This window comes from Chiloscyllium punctatum, chromosome 36 (genome assembly GCF_047496795.1).
Source record: "Chiloscyllium punctatum isolate Juve2018m chromosome 36, sChiPun1.3, whole genome shotgun sequence".
NCBI classification, from domain to species: Eukaryota; Metazoa; Chordata; class Chondrichthyes; order Orectolobiformes; family Hemiscylliidae; genus Chiloscyllium; species Chiloscyllium punctatum.
Window position 1 is genome coordinate 1,064,896 of NC_092774.1, and position 17,500 is coordinate 1,082,395.

Below are 17,500 nucleotides of genomic sequence, written 5' to 3' on the forward strand. Positions count from 1 at the left end.
TTATAACCCTCTATAAGGTCACCCTTCAGCCCCGATGCTCCAGGGAAAACAGCCCCAGCCTGGTCAGCCTCTCCCTGTAGCTCAGGGAGGTGGGGGGGAAAATCAGCCACACACACACACACACCCTTGACGCTCTCACCTTGATCTGTCTTCCCCTGAAGAGAGAGTCATCCAGTGCCATGGCTGTTCGAACAGACTCCTTGTCTGAGAACTCTATGTAGGCAAAGCTGCAGTGGGGTGGGGGAGGAGAAACCAGGTTCAGCCAGGCACAGACACTCACCCTCACTCCCATCGCCCCTCGCCCTGAACCCACCCTCTCAGCCGCCAGCACCCCACCCCGACCCTCGACCCTTTCTGCTTGAAACAAAGCGAGCTTCTGCAGCCTCCCTTCCTCACTCCGTCCCAGGGCAATCTCATAGAATCCCTCCAGTGGGTAAATGTCCACACCGACACTCTGAAGGGTAACCCACACAGACCCATTCCCCCGACCCCATTACCATGTATCAACCCCTCACCCACACATCCCTGGGCACTATGGGTCATTTAGCATGGCCAATCCACCCAAACCTGCACATCCTGGGCACTATGGGTAATTTAGCATGGCCAATCCACCCTAACTGCACATCCCTGGGCACTATGGGTAATTTAGCACGGCCAATCCACCCTAACCTGCACATCCCTGGGCACTATGGGTCATTTAGCATGGCCAATCCACCCTAACCTGCACATCCCTGGGCACTATGGTAATTTAGCATGGCCAATCCACCCTAACCTGCACATCCCTGGGCACTATGGGTAATTTAGCACGGCCAATCCACCCTAACCTGCACATCCCTGGGCACTATGGGTAATTTAGCATGGCCAATCCACTCTAACCTGCGCATCCCTGGGCACTATGGGTAATTTAGCATGGCCAATCCACCCTAACCTGCACATCCCTGGGCACTATGGGTAATTTAGCACGGCCAATCCACTCTAACCTGCACATCCCTGGGCACTATGGGTAATTTAGCACGGCCAATCCACCCTAACCTGCACATCCCTGGGCACTATGGGTAATTTAGCATGGCCAATCCACTCTAACCTGCACATCCCTGGGCACTATGGGTAATTTAGCACGGCCAATCCACCCTAACCTGCACATCCCTGGGCACTATGGGTAATTTAGCACGGCCAATCCACCCTAACCTGCACATCCCTGGGCACTATGGGTAATTTAGCATGGCCAATCCACCCTAACCTGCACATCCCTGGGCACTATGGGTAATTTAGCACGGCCAATCCACTCTAACTTGCACACCTTTGGACTGTGGGAGGAAACCAAAGCGCCCGGAGGAAACCCATACAGACACACGGTGGGGGAGAATGTGCAAACTCCACTCGGACAGTCGCCCCGACGCTGGAATTGAACCTGGGTCTCTGGTGCTGGGAGGCAGCACTGCCAACCACTGAGCCAGTGTGCCACCCTTCCTCCTGTGCACCCCACACCTCCGGGATGTTTGAGCTCTGATAGGGTTTCAAAAGCAGAACTTTCTCGCCCTTACAAACAGAAACAGTAAAAGGTCCTGTGACTCTCTGGACCTCGAGGGGTCCGCTGCCCTTTTGAACTCAATACAAAGTTCCTGTGACCGTGAAGGCAAAAACGGTGTGTTCCCTCAGCTCCTGCTTCCATCAGACACTCTCGGGGACAGGAACAAGGGGTTTAAATAAAAACAAAAAAATAGCTGCTACTAATTGAAAGGCAAGTTCCCCTCACACCGACCATCACATGCTTTTGGGTGGGGTTTTAAAATAATTTTATCCTGCCATTATACTGTAGTGAGGCAGGAGCTGGGAGACTGGCTGGCCAATTGGGCTCCCCACCATTGTACAGGTGAGTAGGACACAGTCCGTCATAGAAACTGACCTGGACCCAGCCCCTGTAAAGTCCTGCCCCACCATCGACAAGGCACAAGTCAGGAGAGGTGACTCCCCACTGGACCGGGGGTGGGCAGCTCCCTCCCCCACTGACACTCAGTAGCAGCAGGGTACACTGCCTACGGCGGGAAATCACCCAAGATCCTCAGACAGCACCTCCCCAAAAATCTACCCGACAGCACACAGGAGTGTAGCTGTTCAAGAAGGCAGCTCACTCACCACCCACCCCCCACCTTCTCGAGGGGGGTGGGGGGGGGGGGGGAAAACGAGGGAGGGGGATAAATGCTGGGTCTGGCCAGTGGGCCCCCCCCTCGTCCCCGTGAACGAACGGGAAGTCAGACCTCACCCTTTGGGGTGGCCCGTGTACTTGTCACACAGGATGGTCACCCGATTCACCGACCACAACCGTGAAAATGTGCCTCCAGCTCTTCTGCAGTTGCCCCGTAGTCCACCTGCTCACGGGGTCGACACAGAGTTAAAGAGTTAACAGACATACCACGGGTGGAGGGGGCTACAGTGAGAGACACACCCCGAAGCAGGACTACAGAGAGCGAGAGAAAGAGTGAGAGTGAGAGCGAGCGACACAGACGTACCCCGAGGAAGCACGATGTGGGATAAAGGCAGGGGAGAAACAGAGAGAGAGAATGATCAAAGCATGCAAGTGGGGGATACCGAAACATCTGAGTGTGTCAAAACCCAGGTCACAGACAGACCCAGGAGACAGTGAGCACTGCAGGTCAGAGTCGGGAGCGTGGTGCAGGCAGCATCAGAGGAGCAGGGGAGTCAACGTTTCAGGCACAAGCCCTTCATCAGGAATGACACACCCAACGCAAGATGATGGAGAGCGCAGGCGGGCAAGAGGAGGAGGAGGAGAGCGAGTGCGCAAGACAGACACCCAGAGACTCCTCAGGAAGTACAATGAGAGACCGAGGCAGCAGGAGAGAGAGAGAAAAGATCAAATCATGAGAGTGGGAGAAAGACAGACATCCAACTGAGTCAAAGCACGAGAGAGAGAGACACACACAAAAATAAAGAGGGAAAGGAGGGAGAGAGATGTCAGAGACAGAAGGAACTGGGTGAATCAGGAGGGAGAGACATGAAACAGGAGAGTGGGAGGGCGGAATACAGAGATAGAGGGGAAGGGGGTTACAGGTTGTGCACTGCCGTACGTACATTACCAACGTAGATAGAGCGTGCGTCAGCCTCCATGCGTTCTTCGATGGACATGATGACAGGACCGGCTGGAACAGCAAGGGAATGGCATTAAGAGTGGGAGCTGACAGAGTGATTGAGACAGAGCTCCCCAACACACACACACCAGCTCCCCCCCCACCCCCCTGGCAGGGGACAGATACTCACACGGAGGCGGACTCATGTTCATCTGCTTCTCCACTTCGTTCTGCAGCTCCTTCAGTTTCTCTGCCTCTTCCTCCATCTCTCGGACCCGAGCTTTGATGGCTTCCAGTTCCTGAGGGGGGGGGGTGGGGGGTGGACAGCGAAGGGTTACACTAGGGTGGGCGGTTCAGGCAGGCAGGCAGGGGGAGCGGGCGCACAGCAAGAGTCCACAAGCAGAGCCGAGATACCGTAGCAGCCCCCCCCCCCCCGGAGCCCTCACACAATCAGCCCTGGCACTAGAGCACTGCCCACGTCGATGTTGAAAACAGGTACTGGTGTAAGGTATCTGCCCCCACCATCCAGAACAATCTCAGGATCCCATTCCCACCCTCAGTGCCCCCAACTCCCAATCTCTTTACTTTCCGACACACTCTTCCCCCCCCCCCCACCAGATTTCTCCCCTCACTGATAGTTACTCCCTACCCCACCTCTCCTGACCTTCCAGCCCAACACCCACTCCCCCCGTCTCCCCTCACTCTCCCACACAACCCCTCGGATCCCGCTCCTGCACACCCTCCCCAACACTCTCCGACCCTTTCCCAAACTCTCCACTCCTCCTCACAATCCCCGCGACCTTCACGCTCGCCTTCCCTCGTCCCCCCCCGACTCCCATCCTCCACACCTCCCTCCCCTCCCCGACCCCCTCATTCCTTCTATCTCTCTCTGCCTCCGTCGCCCCCCTCCCTCTGACTCCCCCAATCCTATCCCTGCTCATTCACCCCCCACCTCTCTCTCTGCCTCCATTCATCCCCCTGTCCATCCTGCACTTCCCTCTCTCTCCCTCCCTCCCTCGGGGCCCATTCCAGGCCATCCTATTCCCCCCTCTCTCCTCCTCCTCCTCCTCCTCTCTCCCTTATTCCCCCTCCACTCTCTCTGGGACGTGGCCCCTCAGCCCATTCCTCCTATCCTTTTCCTCTCATCTCCCTCCCCCCTTATTCCCTCTCCATCCTCCCTTGACTGACTCTCTCTCTCTCTCTCTCCTCTCCCATCTCCCCAGGCCCCCTGTGGACGTGACCCTCCGCCCATCGACCCCACTCCTATCCCATCCCCCTCTCACTCTCCCCTTCTCTCTCTCTCTCTCTCTGTGTCCCCCTCGATCGTCCCTTCACACACACACACACACACACTATCTCTCCAGGAACCCCCCTCCCCCTTCCATATGCAGGCCATTCTGCCCATCGACCACCCTCCTATACCACCCACTCTCCCTCGCCGCCACCCCTCCCCTCCTCTGACATCCTCACTTCACTCTCTCACTCTCCTCCTACCCCCTCCTATGTGTCCCTCTCACTCCCTCTCCATCCTCCTTTCACTCACTCACCTCCCTACCCCATGGACGTGGCCCTTCAGCCCATCCACCCCCCTCCTATCCCACCCACTCTCTCTCTCTCTCTCTCTCTATCCCCCATCCTTCCCTCTCCATCCACCCTTCACTCTCTATGACCAACTTCCCCCCCATACCATACCATACCATTGGACGTGGCCCTTCAGCCCATCCACCCCCCTCCTATCCCACCCACCCACCCTCCCCTTTCCCCCCCCTTCCCTCCCTCTCTGTGTTCCCCTCGTTCCCTCTCCATCCTTCCCTTCCTCTCCCCACCCCACACGTGGCCCCTTCAGCCCATCCACCCCCCCTCCTATCCCACCCACTCTCTCTCTCTCCCCCATCCTTCCCTCTCCATCCACCCTTCACTCTCTATGACCAACTCTCTCCCCCCCCACCCACCCCCTCCATGGACGTGACCCTTCAGCCCATCCACCCCCCTCCTATCCCACCCACCTACCCTCTCTCTCTCTCCCCCATCCTTCCTCTCCATCCACCCTTCACTCTCTATGACCAACTTCCCCCCCATACCATACCATTGGACGTGGCCCTTCAGCCCATCCACCCCCCTCCTATCCCACCCACCACCCTCCCCTTTCCCCCCCCCCCTTCCCTCCCTCTCTGTGTTCCCCTCGTTCCCTCTCCATCCTTCCCTTCCTCTCCCCACCCCACACGTGGCCCTTCAGCCCATCCACCCCCCTCCTATCCCACCCACCTCTCTCTCTCTCCCCCATCCTTCCTCTCCATCCACCCTTCACTCTCTATGACCAACTCTCTCCCCCCCACCCACCCCCTCCATGGACGTGACCCTTCAGCCCATCCACCCCCCTCCTATCCCACCCACCCTACCCTCTCTCTCTCTCCCCCATCCTTCCCTCTCCATCCACCCTTCACTCTCTATGACCAACTCTCTCCCCCACCCCCTCCATTGGACGTGACCCTTCAGCCCATCCACCCCCCTCCTATCCCACCCACTCTCTCTCTCTATCCCCCATCCTTCCGTCTCCATCCACCCTTCACTCTCTATGACCAACTCTCTCCCCCCCCACCCACCCCCTCCATGGACGTGACCCTTCAGCCCATCCACCCCCCTCCTATCCCACCCACCTACCCTCTCTCTCTCTCTCTCTCTCTCTATCCCCCATCCTTCCCTCTCCATCCACCCTTCACTCTCTATGACCAACTCTCCCCCACCCACCCCCCCCTCCATGGACGTGACCCTTCAGCCATCCACCCCCATCCTATCCCACCCTCCCCTTTTCCCCTCTCTCCCCCACTTCCCTCTCTCTCTCTCTCTCTCTCTCTCTGTGTTCCCCTCGTTCCCTCTCCATCCTTCCCTTCCTCTCTCTCCCCCACCCAGCCCAGACGTGACCCTTCAGCCCATCCACCCCCCTCCCGCCCCTCACCGGGTCCTCGATCATCGCCGAGTCGTCCAGGCCGTCGGCGGCCGCGCCGTCCCCGGACTCGTCGAGTCCTCGGTGCGGGTCCTCCATCAGCGACTCCTCGGCGCCGTTCTCGTAGTCCGCCTCGGCCGCCATCTTCTCCTCCTCCTCCTCCTCCCTCTCCCTCGCCGGCGCCCGACAACGGCCACGGCCACGGCCGCCGGCGCCGGCGCCGCTTCCCCATTGGCCGCGCCGCACGTCCGTCAGCGTGCCCGCCGCCCGCCCATTGGGTCGGCGCCGACGCGCCCCGGCCCGGTTGGTCGGCGCCGCCGTCGCTCAGCCCGTCGCCGCCTGCCATTGGGAGAAGCGCCCCCTTCTGACCCCGCCCCCACGCGCCCTCTGCGTCCATTGGACCGTTCCCGTCGCGACCGTGGTGTCCGCTCTTCCATTGGTCGAGGTCCTCAGTCCCCCGTTGCGATTGGCCGCGCCTTCCTTCCCGTCCCGCCCCAGAGGGCTGATCTGCGTTGAGAACGGAGTCGGCGCGCGCGTGTCACCGTCTCGCCGTTGGATGGCGTCGACAAAGGGGCAGAGAGCTGGCCGGCCATTGGACGCGGGTGCTGTCTGTCATCACTTCTACCGCCCCTCCGTTCCGTCACCATCCAATGGGACGGTAGGCCCCTTGCAACACTCAACCACCATTGGAGAACGATGACATCCGACATGTGAAGGGGCGGACCCGAACGTTGGAAACGACGGGTGTAATGCGCCATTACAAAGTCCCGTCCCACACGCTCCCATTGGTCGACAGCGACGTCACTCAAAGGATACCGTTTCCTGCTGCTTTTTCTCCGCGCAGAGGGGTGGGAACCACCCACTCAATTGGCCAGCCGAACCGTCCATCCAAAGGAGGGATGTACCCATTGGCTGGAGCTGAGGAGAGAGTCGGTTGGCGCGAAAAACGACGGTTGAAAGCGGCACGCGCGTGGGCGGGTTTTCAAGCCGATTGGTCGCGGTTGCCGTCAATCAGCCCGGGGTCTTCAGACCGCCCCTTGTCCCCATACTACTACTACAACAACAACTGGAACCCCCTCCCCTCCAAACAACAGCCAACCCTCCAACCACCCTCGTCACTTCTCCCCTACCACCCCGCCCATCCCCATGGAGTCAACGAGATGGGTCCCGTGGTCCCCAGACCCCTTTCAAAAAGCCCCACGCTGACACCCTCTTCATCCATCTGACGGTATCCATTGGCGAGGGTCGAAGGTCACGGGGCACGTGGGTCAGGTGGGGGAGAGATGCCAACCGGCCCTACTCCCAGCAAAATCGATTTACAAACCCCATCCCAAATGTGGATCTGATCGACCCCGAAACAAACAAACTATCCCCGACTCTCTCCTCCATCGTCAGAGGGCGCCCATTGGCAAGGGTCGAAGGTCACAGGGACATGGGACAGGCGGGGAGAGATGGCAAGGGCCCTACCCCACCGTAAACTCTATTTCCATCCTCCGTCCCAATTGTGGACTCGACAGATCCCCCCCCCCAAAAAAGCAAACCATCCCCTGACTTTCTTCCTCCACGGTCAGAGAGCGCCCATTGGCGAAGGTTGCAAGGTACGGCTAGGGTGGAGAAGGGAATGACTACAGACTGCTGTATCCTGACACCCTCACCCCTCTCCCCAATGTACTCGACGACCCGGTTTGTATTCCGTTCCCTGGCCGTCTTAAAAGTGCGTCTCTGCAGCGCACCTCCTCCCTCAATGGGCCGAATGTCCTCATTGTGGTCCTATCAGGAGGGTGGGGTTGAGAACGATTGAACCCCATTGTGCTCCCAAGTCCTCTCAGTCTCCCTCTGGCCAAGAGGACCCATCCAGAAAGGTCAAGAGAGAGGGACAAACCAACCCCCATCTCCAAACTGAGGGAGGTTTCACAGGTGGAGTGGGGTAGTGAGAGAAGGCAGTTTCGGACACTGTTCCCTGCTCCTGCCAATCCCACACCACTTCACCCTGGAGCGATGGCAACCCTCTCCTGATGCCCATTTTGTGAAGCGGGGGGGGGGGGGGGGGGGAGGGAGGGGGAGCAGAGGGAGACAGGGAGAGCCTTCGTGTCTGGACTAGGATCAACAATGCCCCAGCCTCTATCACACTCCTGACGTCTGCCTTGTCGATGGTGGGCCAGGGCTTTGGGGGGAGTTACCCGCTGCAGGATTCCCAGCCTCTGACCTGCTCTTGTAGTTGCTGGGTTTATACCGGGCTGGGTCCAGGTCAGTTTCTGGTCAACGGTAACCCCCAGGATGGTGATAGTGGGGGGGAGGGGGGATTCAGTGATGGTAACACCATTGACGTCAAGGGGGCGATGGTTAGATTCTCTCTCAATGGGAACCCCCAGGATGGTGATAGTCGGGGGGGAGGGGGATTCAGTGATGGTAACACCATTGAACATCAAGGGGGCGATGGTTAGATTCTCTCTCAATGGAACCCCCAGGATGGTGATAGTGGGGGGGAGGGGGGATTCAGTGATGGTAACACCATTGAACATCAAGGGGGCGATGGTTAGATTCTCTCTCAATGGGAACCCCCAGGGATGGTGATAGTGGGGGGGAGGGGGGATTCAGTGATGGGAACACCATTGAACGTCAAGGGGGCGATGGTTAGATTCTCTCTCAATGGGAACCCGCAGGATGGTGATAGTGGGGGGGAGGGGGATTCAGTGATGGTAACACCATTGAACATCAAGGGGGCGATGGTTAGATTCTCTCTCAATGGGAACCCCCAGGATGGTGATAGTGGGGGGGGGAGGGGGATTCAGTGATGGTAACACCATTGAACATCAAGGGGGCGATGGTTAGATTCTCTCTCAATGGGAACCCCCAGGATGGTGATAGTGGGGGGGAGGGGGGATTCAGTGATGGTAACACCATTGAACATCAAGGGGGCGATGGTTAGATTCTCTCTCAATGGGAACCCCCAGGATGGTGATAGTGGGGGGGGAGGGGGGATTCAGTGATGGGAACACCATTGAACGTCAAGGGGGCGATGGTTAGATTCTCTCTCAATGGGAACCCGCAGGATGGTGATAGTGGGGGGGAGGGGGGATTCAGTGATGGTAACACCATTGAACATCAAGGGGGCGATGGTTAGATTCTCTCTCAATGGGAACCCCCAGGATGGTGATAGTGGGGGGAGGGGGATTCAGTGATGGTAACGCCATTGAACATCAAGGGGGCGATGGTTAGATTCTCTCTCAATGGGAACCCCCAGGATGGTGATAGTGGGGGGGGAGGGGGGATTCAGTGATGGTAACACCATTGAACGTCAAGGGGGCGATGGTTAGATTCTCTCTTATTGAGGGAATACTCCCCACTTGCCCCTGAGTGGGGTCATCTCTGACAACACTCGAGAAGCTCGACACCATCCAGGGACAAAGCACCCCCTGCCCGATTGACCCCCACACCCACAGACACCCCCCTCCCTCCCTCCCTGCACCCCCCCGACCCTCCGTGTGTACCCTCTACATGACTCACTGCAGAAACTCCCTGAGTCTCCTCAGGCAGCACCTTCCCCAAACCCCCCCCCCCCACGGCCACGTCCATCCTGAGGGACAAGGGGCAGCAGATACACGGGAACACCAGCCCCCCCCCCCCCCCTCTGCGTGTTCCCCCCCCTCCCCCACCCCACCCCGACTGGGCCCGTTCCTTCCTGGGTCTGAATCCGGGAGCTCCCTCCCTGAGGGAGATGGTGGGTCTAACCTTCCAGCACGTGGACCGCACCGGGACAAGGGGACAGCTCACCCCCACCCCCCCGACCCTCCTTCTCAAGGGGCAACTGGGGAGTGGGTTAGTGGGGCCGGGCCCAGCCAGCGACACCATCCTGTCAGCGTGGGGGATGAATGCTCCTTGCCCCTTGCCAGCCCAAGCCTGGATACTGCCCAGCTCTTGCTGCTCTTGGACACGGACTGTTTCAGTGCCTGAGGGAGCGGCGAGTGGAGCCGAACGTTGTGTGACCATCAGCGATAATCCCCCACTCCTGACCTGCTGATGGAGGGAGGGTCATTGCTGAAGCAGCTGGGAGATGGTTGGGGGGCTGGGACACCACCCTGAGGGAGCTGGGATATCTCGGAGCAGGGATGACTGATCTCCAACCATCGTCCTATGTGCCCGGTGTGACTCAAACCAGCTGAATGTTTGCCCACCTCCCCAAAACTCATTGATTCCAGTTTTGCCAGGGCTCTGTGCTGCCACACTGCCGGTCTCAGGATGTGAAGGGCCGTCCCTCTCCCCTCCCCTCTGGATTTCAGCTCCTTCTGTGTGTTTGAACTGAGGCTGGAACGTGGGTCAGGAGCTGACAGAACTCAAACTGGGTGTCACTGAGCAGATTATGGCTGAGCGGGGCACTGCCTGATCGCCCTGTTACTGGCACCTTCCGTCACGTCCTGATGATCAAGGGGAGGCTGGGTTGGATTTGACGTGGAAAAACTAACTCCCTCAGCGCCAACCCCTCCGACAGTGCCCACTCCCTCAGCACTGACCCTCCGACAGTGCCCACTCCCTCAGGACTGACCCTCCGACAGTGCCCACTCCCTCAGCACTGACCCTCCGACAGTGCCCCCTCCCTCAGCACTGACCCTCCGACAGTGCCCACTCCCTCAGGACTGACCCTCCGACAGCGCCCACTCCCTCAGCGCTGACCCTCCGACAGCACCCACTCCCTCAGCACTGACCCTCCGACAGCGCCCCCTCCCTCAGCACTGACCCCCGGACAGTGCCCACTTCCCTCAGCAGCAACCCTCCGACAGTGCCCGCTCCCTCAGCACTGACCCTCCGACAGTGCCCCACCCTCAGCACTGACCCTCCGACAGTGTCCACTCCTCAGCACTGACCCTACGACACTGGCCCGCTCCCTCAGCACTGACCCTCCGACAGTGCCCACTCCCTCAGCACTAACCCTCCGACAGTGCCCACTCCCTCAGCACTGACCCTCCGACAGTGTCCGCTCCCTCAGCACTGACCTACTACCGACAGTGCCCACAGTGCCCGCTCCCTCAGCACTGACCCTCCGACAGTGCCCACTCCCTCAGCACTGACCCTCCGACAGTGCCCCCTCCCTCAGCGCTGACCCTCCGACAGTGCCCACTCCCTCAGCACTGACCCTCCGACAGTGTCCACTCCTCAGCGCCAACCCTCCGACAGTGCCCACTCCCTCAAGCACTGACCCTCCGACAGTGCCCACTCCCTCAGGACTGACCCTCCGACAGCGCCCACTCCCTCAGCACTGACCCTCCGACAGCGCCCCCTCCCTCAGCACTGACCCCCGGACAGTGCCCACTCCCTCAGCAGCAACCCTCCGACAGTGCCCGCTCCCTCAGCACTGACCCTCCGACAGTGCCCGCTCCCTCAGCAATGACCCTCCGACAGTGTCCACTCCTCAGCACTGACCCTCCGACACTGCCCGCTCCCTCAGCACTGACCCTCCGACAGTGCCCACTCCCTCAGCACTAACCCTCCGACAGTGCCCACTCCCTCAGCACTGACCCTCCGACAGTGTCCGCTCCCTCAGCACTGACCCTCCGACAGTGCCCACAGTGCCCGCTCCCTCAGCACTGACCCTCCGACAGTGCCCACTCCCTCAGCAGCAACCCTCCGACAGTGCCCGCTCCCTCAGCACTGACCCTCCGACAGTGCCCGCTCCCTCAGCACTGACCCTCCGACAGTGTCCACTCCTCAGCACTGACCCTACGACACTGCCCGCTCCCTCAGCACTGACCCTCCGACAGTGCCCACTCCCTCAGCACTAACCCTCCGACAGTGCCCACTCCCTCAGCACTGACCCTCCGACAGTGTCCGCTCCCTCAGCACTGACCCTCCGACAGTGCCCACAGTGCCCGCTCCCTCAGCACTGACCCCCGGACAGTGCCCACTCCCTCAGCAGCAACCCTCCGACAGTGCCCGCTCCCTCAGCACTGACCCTCCGACAGTGCCCGCTCCCTCAGCACTGACCCTCCGACAGTGTCCACTCCTCAGCACTGACCCTACGACACTGCCCGCTCCCTCAGCACTGACCCTCCGACAGTGCCCACTCCCTCAGCACTAACCCTCCGACAGTGCCCACTCCCTCAGCACTGACCCTCCGACAGTGTCCGCTCCCTCAGCACTGACCCTCCGACAGTGCCCACAGTGCCCGCTCCCTCAGCACTGACCCTCCGACAAGTGCCCACTCCCTCAGCACTGACCCTCCGACAGTGCCCCCTCCCTCAGCGCTGACCCTCCGACAGTGCCCACTCCCTCAGCACTGACCCTCCGACAGTGTCCACTCCTCAGCGCCAACCCTCCGACAGTGCCCACTCCCTCAGCACTGGCCCTCCGACAGTGCCCACTCCCTCAGGACTGACCCTCCGACAGCGCCCACTCCCTCAGCGCTGACCCTCCGACAGCACCCACTCCCTCAGCACTGACCTCCGACAGCGCCCCCTCCCTCAGCACTGACCCCCGGACAGTGCCCACTCCCTCAGCAGCAACCCTCCGACAGTGCCCGCTCCCTCAGCACTGACCCTCCGACAGTGCCCGCTCCCTCAGCACTGACCCTCCGACAGTGTCCACTCCTCAGCACTGACCCTCCGACACTGCCCCGCTCCCTCAGCACTGACCCTCCGACAGTGCCCACTCCCTCAGCACTAACCCTCCGACAGTGCCCACTCCCTCAGCACTGACCCTCCGACAGTGTCCGCTCCCTCAGCACTGACCCTCCGACAGTGCCCACAGTGCCCGCTCCCTCAGCACTGACCCTCCGACAGTGCCCACTCCCTCAGCACTGACCCTCCGACAGTGCCCCCTCCCTCAGCGCTGACCCTCCGACAGTGCCCGCTCCCTCAGCACTGACCCTCCGACAGTGTCCACTCCTCAGCACTGACCCTCCGACACTGCCCATTCCCTCAGCACTGACCCCTCCGACAGTGCCCGCTCCCTCAGCACTGGCCCTCCGACAGTGCCCGCTCCCTCAGCACTGGCCCTCCGACAGTGCCCCCTCCCTCAGCACTGACCATCCGATAGCGCCCGCTCCCACAGCACTGACCCTCCGACAGTGCCCACTCCCTCAAGACTGACCCTCCGACAGTGCCCACTCCCTCAGCACTGACCCTCCGACAGTGCCCGCTCCCTCAGCACTGACCCTCTGACAGTGCCCGCTCCCTCAGCACTGACCCTCCGACAGTGTCCACTCCCTCAGCACTGACCCTCCGACAGCGCCCACTCCCTCGGTGCTGACCCCTCCGACAGTGCCCCCTCCCTCAGCACTGACCCTCCGACAGTGCCCGCTCCCTCAGCACTGACCCTCCGACAGTGCCCACTCCCTCAGCAGCAACCCTCCGACAGTGCCCGCTCCCTCAGCACTGACCCTCTGACAGTGCCCGCTCCCTCAGCACTGACCCTCCGACAGTGCCCGCTCCCTCAGCACTGACCCTCCGACAGTGCCCACTCCCTCAGCACTGACCCTCCGACAGTGTCCGCTCCCTCAGCACTGACCCTCCGACAGTGCCAACTCCCTCAGCACTGACCCTCCGACAGCGCCCACTCCCTCAGCACTGACCCTCCGACAGCGCCCACTCCCTCGGTGCTGACCCTTTGACATCAGTCTGTCCCTCTCCTCCTGTCTCCCCCGTGTCCCCCCCCCCCCAATGGGGAGTGTGTGGTGTGTGTATTCGGAAAGGCAGAAAGGGTGGGGGAAGGGTTTAGTTTTAAATATAGATTTCTTCCTGTTTGGAAACGCGTGCACTGTACATTTTATAAAACACACTCAGAAGTCAAAGAACATGTTGAGCTCGAGGTGAGATCGTGTCCAACGGGGCCGTTTCTGGGCCATCCTCAGGATATCGCTGTCGCTCTCACTCCATCGTCACTCGGAGTAGGGAGGGGAGGGAGGGAGGGGGGGGGGCGTAGCTGTCCCCCACTCTGGACAGGGCTCAGCCTCAGATGGGGGTCAGAGAGTCTGTCGGGCGGGCACGGGGCGAGGGCACAGGGGGGGTCAGGGGTCGGGGAATGCAGGCTGGGTCCCGTGACCTGGCTCCGGGGGGGGGGGGAGGGTCAGGAGGGCAGGTTCACGGATCGCAGACTGAGGATCAACGGGACGGGGGTCAGGGTGCAGAGACTGGGTTCAGAGGTCACAGCCTGGGGTCAGAGTTCGGGGAACAGGGTCAGAGTGCAGATAGCTGGGGTTCAGAGGTCACAGCCCTGGGTCAGAGTGCAGGGAGTGGGTTGAGAGTTCAGGGAGTGGGTTGAGAGTTCAGGGAGTGGTGTCAGAGTTCAGGGAATGGTGTCAGAGTGCAAAGAGTGGGTTCAGAGTTCAGGGAATGGGGGTCAGAGTTCGGCAAGAGGTGTCAGGGGTGAAAAGGGAGGAGTTAGGCTGCAAAGTCTGGGGGGGGCTGTGGTGGGGCACAGACAGTGTCACGGTCTGGTGTCAAGGGTTAAGGGTCAGGCTGTGGGGTCAGGGCATGAAGTCAGGGGGTCTGAAGATCAGGGCAGCAGGAGGGCATCAAGGGGCAGAGACCAGGGTGGGAGTCAGGGTGAGTGGAGAGGCAAGGAACGCTCTCCCCACGCCCTCGCCTCCAGTCAGATGGTGGGGTCAGGTGGTGGGGTCGGGGGGGGGGGGGGGAAGTCAGGGGTCAGGCCGTGGGTTTGGGGCAGGAGGAGGGGGTCAGGGGTCAGACGGTGGGGTCAGGCATCAGACAGTGAGGTTGGGGCAGGAGGAGGGAGATAGGGATCAGACGGTGGGGTTAAACAGTGGGGTTAGGGGCAGGAGGAGGGGTTCAGGGGTCAGACAGTGGGGTTAGGAGCAGAGACAAGGGATATGGGGTCAGACGGTGGGGTTCGGGGCGGGGAGGGGGGTCAGGGGTCAGACGGTGGGGTTTGGGGCAGCGAGGCAGGGTCAAGGGTTAGACGGTGGGGTTTGGGGCAGCGAGGAGGGGGGTCAGGGGTCAGGCAGTGGGGTTCGGGGCAGGGGCAGGGGTGTCAGGAGTCAGACAGAGGGGGTCAGACGGTGGTGTTAGGGGTCAAACAGAGGGGGGTCAGGGGTCAAACGGTGGGGTTAGAGGTCAGACATGGCGGCAGGGGTCAGACGGGGTTCAGGATGGCGAGGTGGGGTCAGGGGTCAGACAGTGGGGTTGGGGCAGCGCGGAGGGTTCAGGGGTCAGATGGTGGGGTCAGGGGTCAGACAGTGGGGTTTAGGGCAGCGAGGGGGGGTCAGGGGTCAGACAGTGGGGTTTGGGTCAGCGAGGGGGGGTCAGGGGTCAGACGGTGGGGTTTTGGGGCGGTGAGGGGGGGTCAGGGGTCAGACGGTGGGGTTTGGGGCAGCAAGGAGGGGGGTCAGGGGGTCAGACGGTGGGGTTTGGGTCAGCGAGGGGGGGGTCAGGGGTCAGACGGTGGGGTTTGGGGCAGCGAGGAGGGGGGGTCAGGGGTCAGACGGTGGGGTTTGGGTCAGCGAGGGGGGGGTCAGGGGTCAGACAGTGGGGTTTGGGGCAGCGAGGGGGGGGGTCAGGGGTCAGACGGTGGGGTTGGGGGCAGCGAGGAGGGGGACGTGATCCCGACGGTGACTGAGGAGGGATGGTCTGCGGTACAGCTCCCCATCTCGGATGGTCTCGGGCAGAGGTTTGCGTTTACTTTCTGGTAATAACATGATACACAGAGTACACAGGACAGCGAGAGAAGCGTAGACCACGTGGTGGAGGAAATATCCATGTTGGTTATGGAGCTCCATCACTGGGGAACTCAGCTGTCCAACTGAGGCCAGTGCAGAGATCAGACCGAGCCCCTCGCCCCTGCAAAAACACGAGAGAGAGAGAGAGAGAGAGAGAGAGGATCAGACCGAGCCCCGAGCCCCTGCAAAAACACGAGAGAGAGAGAGAGAGGATCAGACCGAGCCCCTCGCCCCTGCAAAAACACGAGGGAGAGAGAGAGGATCAGACCGAGCCCCTCGCCCCTGCAAAAACACGAGAGAGAGAGAGAGAGGATCAGACCGAGACCCGAGCCCCTGCAAAAACACGAGAGAGAGAGAGAGAGAGGATCAGACCGAGACCCGAGCCCCTGCAAAAACACGAGAGAGAGAGAGAGAGAGAGGATCAGACCGAGCCCCGAGCCCCTGCAAAAACACGAGAGAGAGAGAGAGAGAGAGAGGATCAGACCGAGCCCCGAGCCCCTGCAAAAACACGAGAGAGAGAGAGAGAGAGAGGATCAGACCGAGCCCCGAGCCCCTGCAAAAACACGAGAGAGAGAGAGAGAGGATCAGACCGAGCCCCGAAGCCCCTGCAAAAACACGAGAGAGAGAGAGAGAGAGAGAGGATCAGACCGAGCCCCGAGCCCCTGCAAAAACACGAGAGAGAGAGAGAGAGAGGATCAGACCGAGCCCCGAGCCCCTGCAAAAACACGAGAGAGAGAGAGAGGATCAGACCGAGACCCGAGCCCCTGCAAAAACACGAGAGAGAGAGAGAGAGAGAGGATCAGACCGAGCCCCGAGCCCCTGCAAAAACACGAGAGAGAGAGAGAGGATCAGACCGAGCCCCGAGCCCCTGCAAAAACACGAGAGAGAGAGAGAGAGGATCAGACCGAGCCCCGAGCCCCTGCAAAAACACGAGAGAGAGAGAGAGAGAGAGAGGATCAGACCGAGCCCCGAGCCCCTGCAAAAACACGAGAGAGAGAGAGAGAGAGGATCAGACCGAGACCCGAGCCCCTGCAAAAACACGAGAGAGAGTGAGAGAGAGGATCAGACCGAGCCCGAGCCCCTGCAAAAAACACGAGAGAGAGAGAGAGAGAGAGGATCAGACCGAGCCCCTCGCCCCTGCAAAAACACGAGAGAGAGAGAGAGAGAGAGAGGATCAGACCGAGACCCGAGCCCCTGCAAAAACACGAGAGAGAGAGAGAGAGGATCAGACCGAGCCCCTCGCCCCTGCAAAACACGAGAGAGAGAGAGAGAGAGAGAGGATCAGACCGAGCCCCGAGCCCCTGCAAAAACACGAGAGAGAGAGAGAGAGAGAGAGAGAGAGGATCAGACCGAGACCCGAGCCCCTGCAAAAACACGAGAGAGAGAGAGAGAGAGAGAGAGGATCAGACCGAGACCCGAGCCCCTGCAAAAACACGAGAGAGAGAGAGAGAGGATCAGACCGAGCCCCGAGCCCCTGCAAAAAACACGAGAGAGAGAGAGTGAGGATCAGACCGAGACCCGAGCCCCTGCAAAACACGAGAGAGAGAGAGAGAGAGAGAGAGGATCAGACCGAGACCCGAGCCCCTGCAAAAACACGAGAGAGAGAGAGAGAGGATCAGACCGAGCCCCGAGCCCTGCAAAACACGAGAGAGAGAGAGAGGATCAGACCGAGACCCGAGCCCTGCAAAAACACGAGAGAGAGAGAGAGAGAGAGGATCAGACCGAGACCCGAGCCCCTGCAAAAACACGAGAGAGAGAGAGAGAGAGGATCAGACCGAGCCCCGAGCCCTGCAAAAACACGAG

At 60.7% G+C, this 17,500-nt stretch overlaps 2 protein-coding genes across 2 annotated transcripts in view; both read right to left on the bottom strand.

Annotated features, from left to right (window-relative positions):
• Positions 1 to 25: 25 nt before the first annotated feature.
• On the bottom strand, positions 26 to 6,241 carry LOC140461066 (polyadenylate-binding protein 2-like). The gene is given in 6 exon segments (XM_072555850.1): positions 26 to 227; positions 2,264 to 2,315; positions 2,318 to 2,369; positions 3,091 to 3,158; positions 3,277 to 3,385; positions 6,043 to 6,241. Coding segments are annotated over 6 exon segments (615 nt in total). The 5' UTR covers positions 6,175 to 6,241.
• A 7,494-nt stretch (positions 6,242 to 13,735) lies between these two features.
• LOC140461068 (solute carrier family 22 member 17-like) overlaps positions 13,736 to 17,500 on the bottom strand; it is a 9,189-nt gene continuing 5,424 nt past the window's right edge. Inside the window, 1 exon segment of the mRNA XM_072555851.1 lies at positions 13,736 to 15,818. Within this exon segment, the coding sequence (XP_072411952.1) occupies positions 15,542 to 15,818 (277 nt within the window). The 3' untranslated portion in view covers positions 13,736 to 15,541.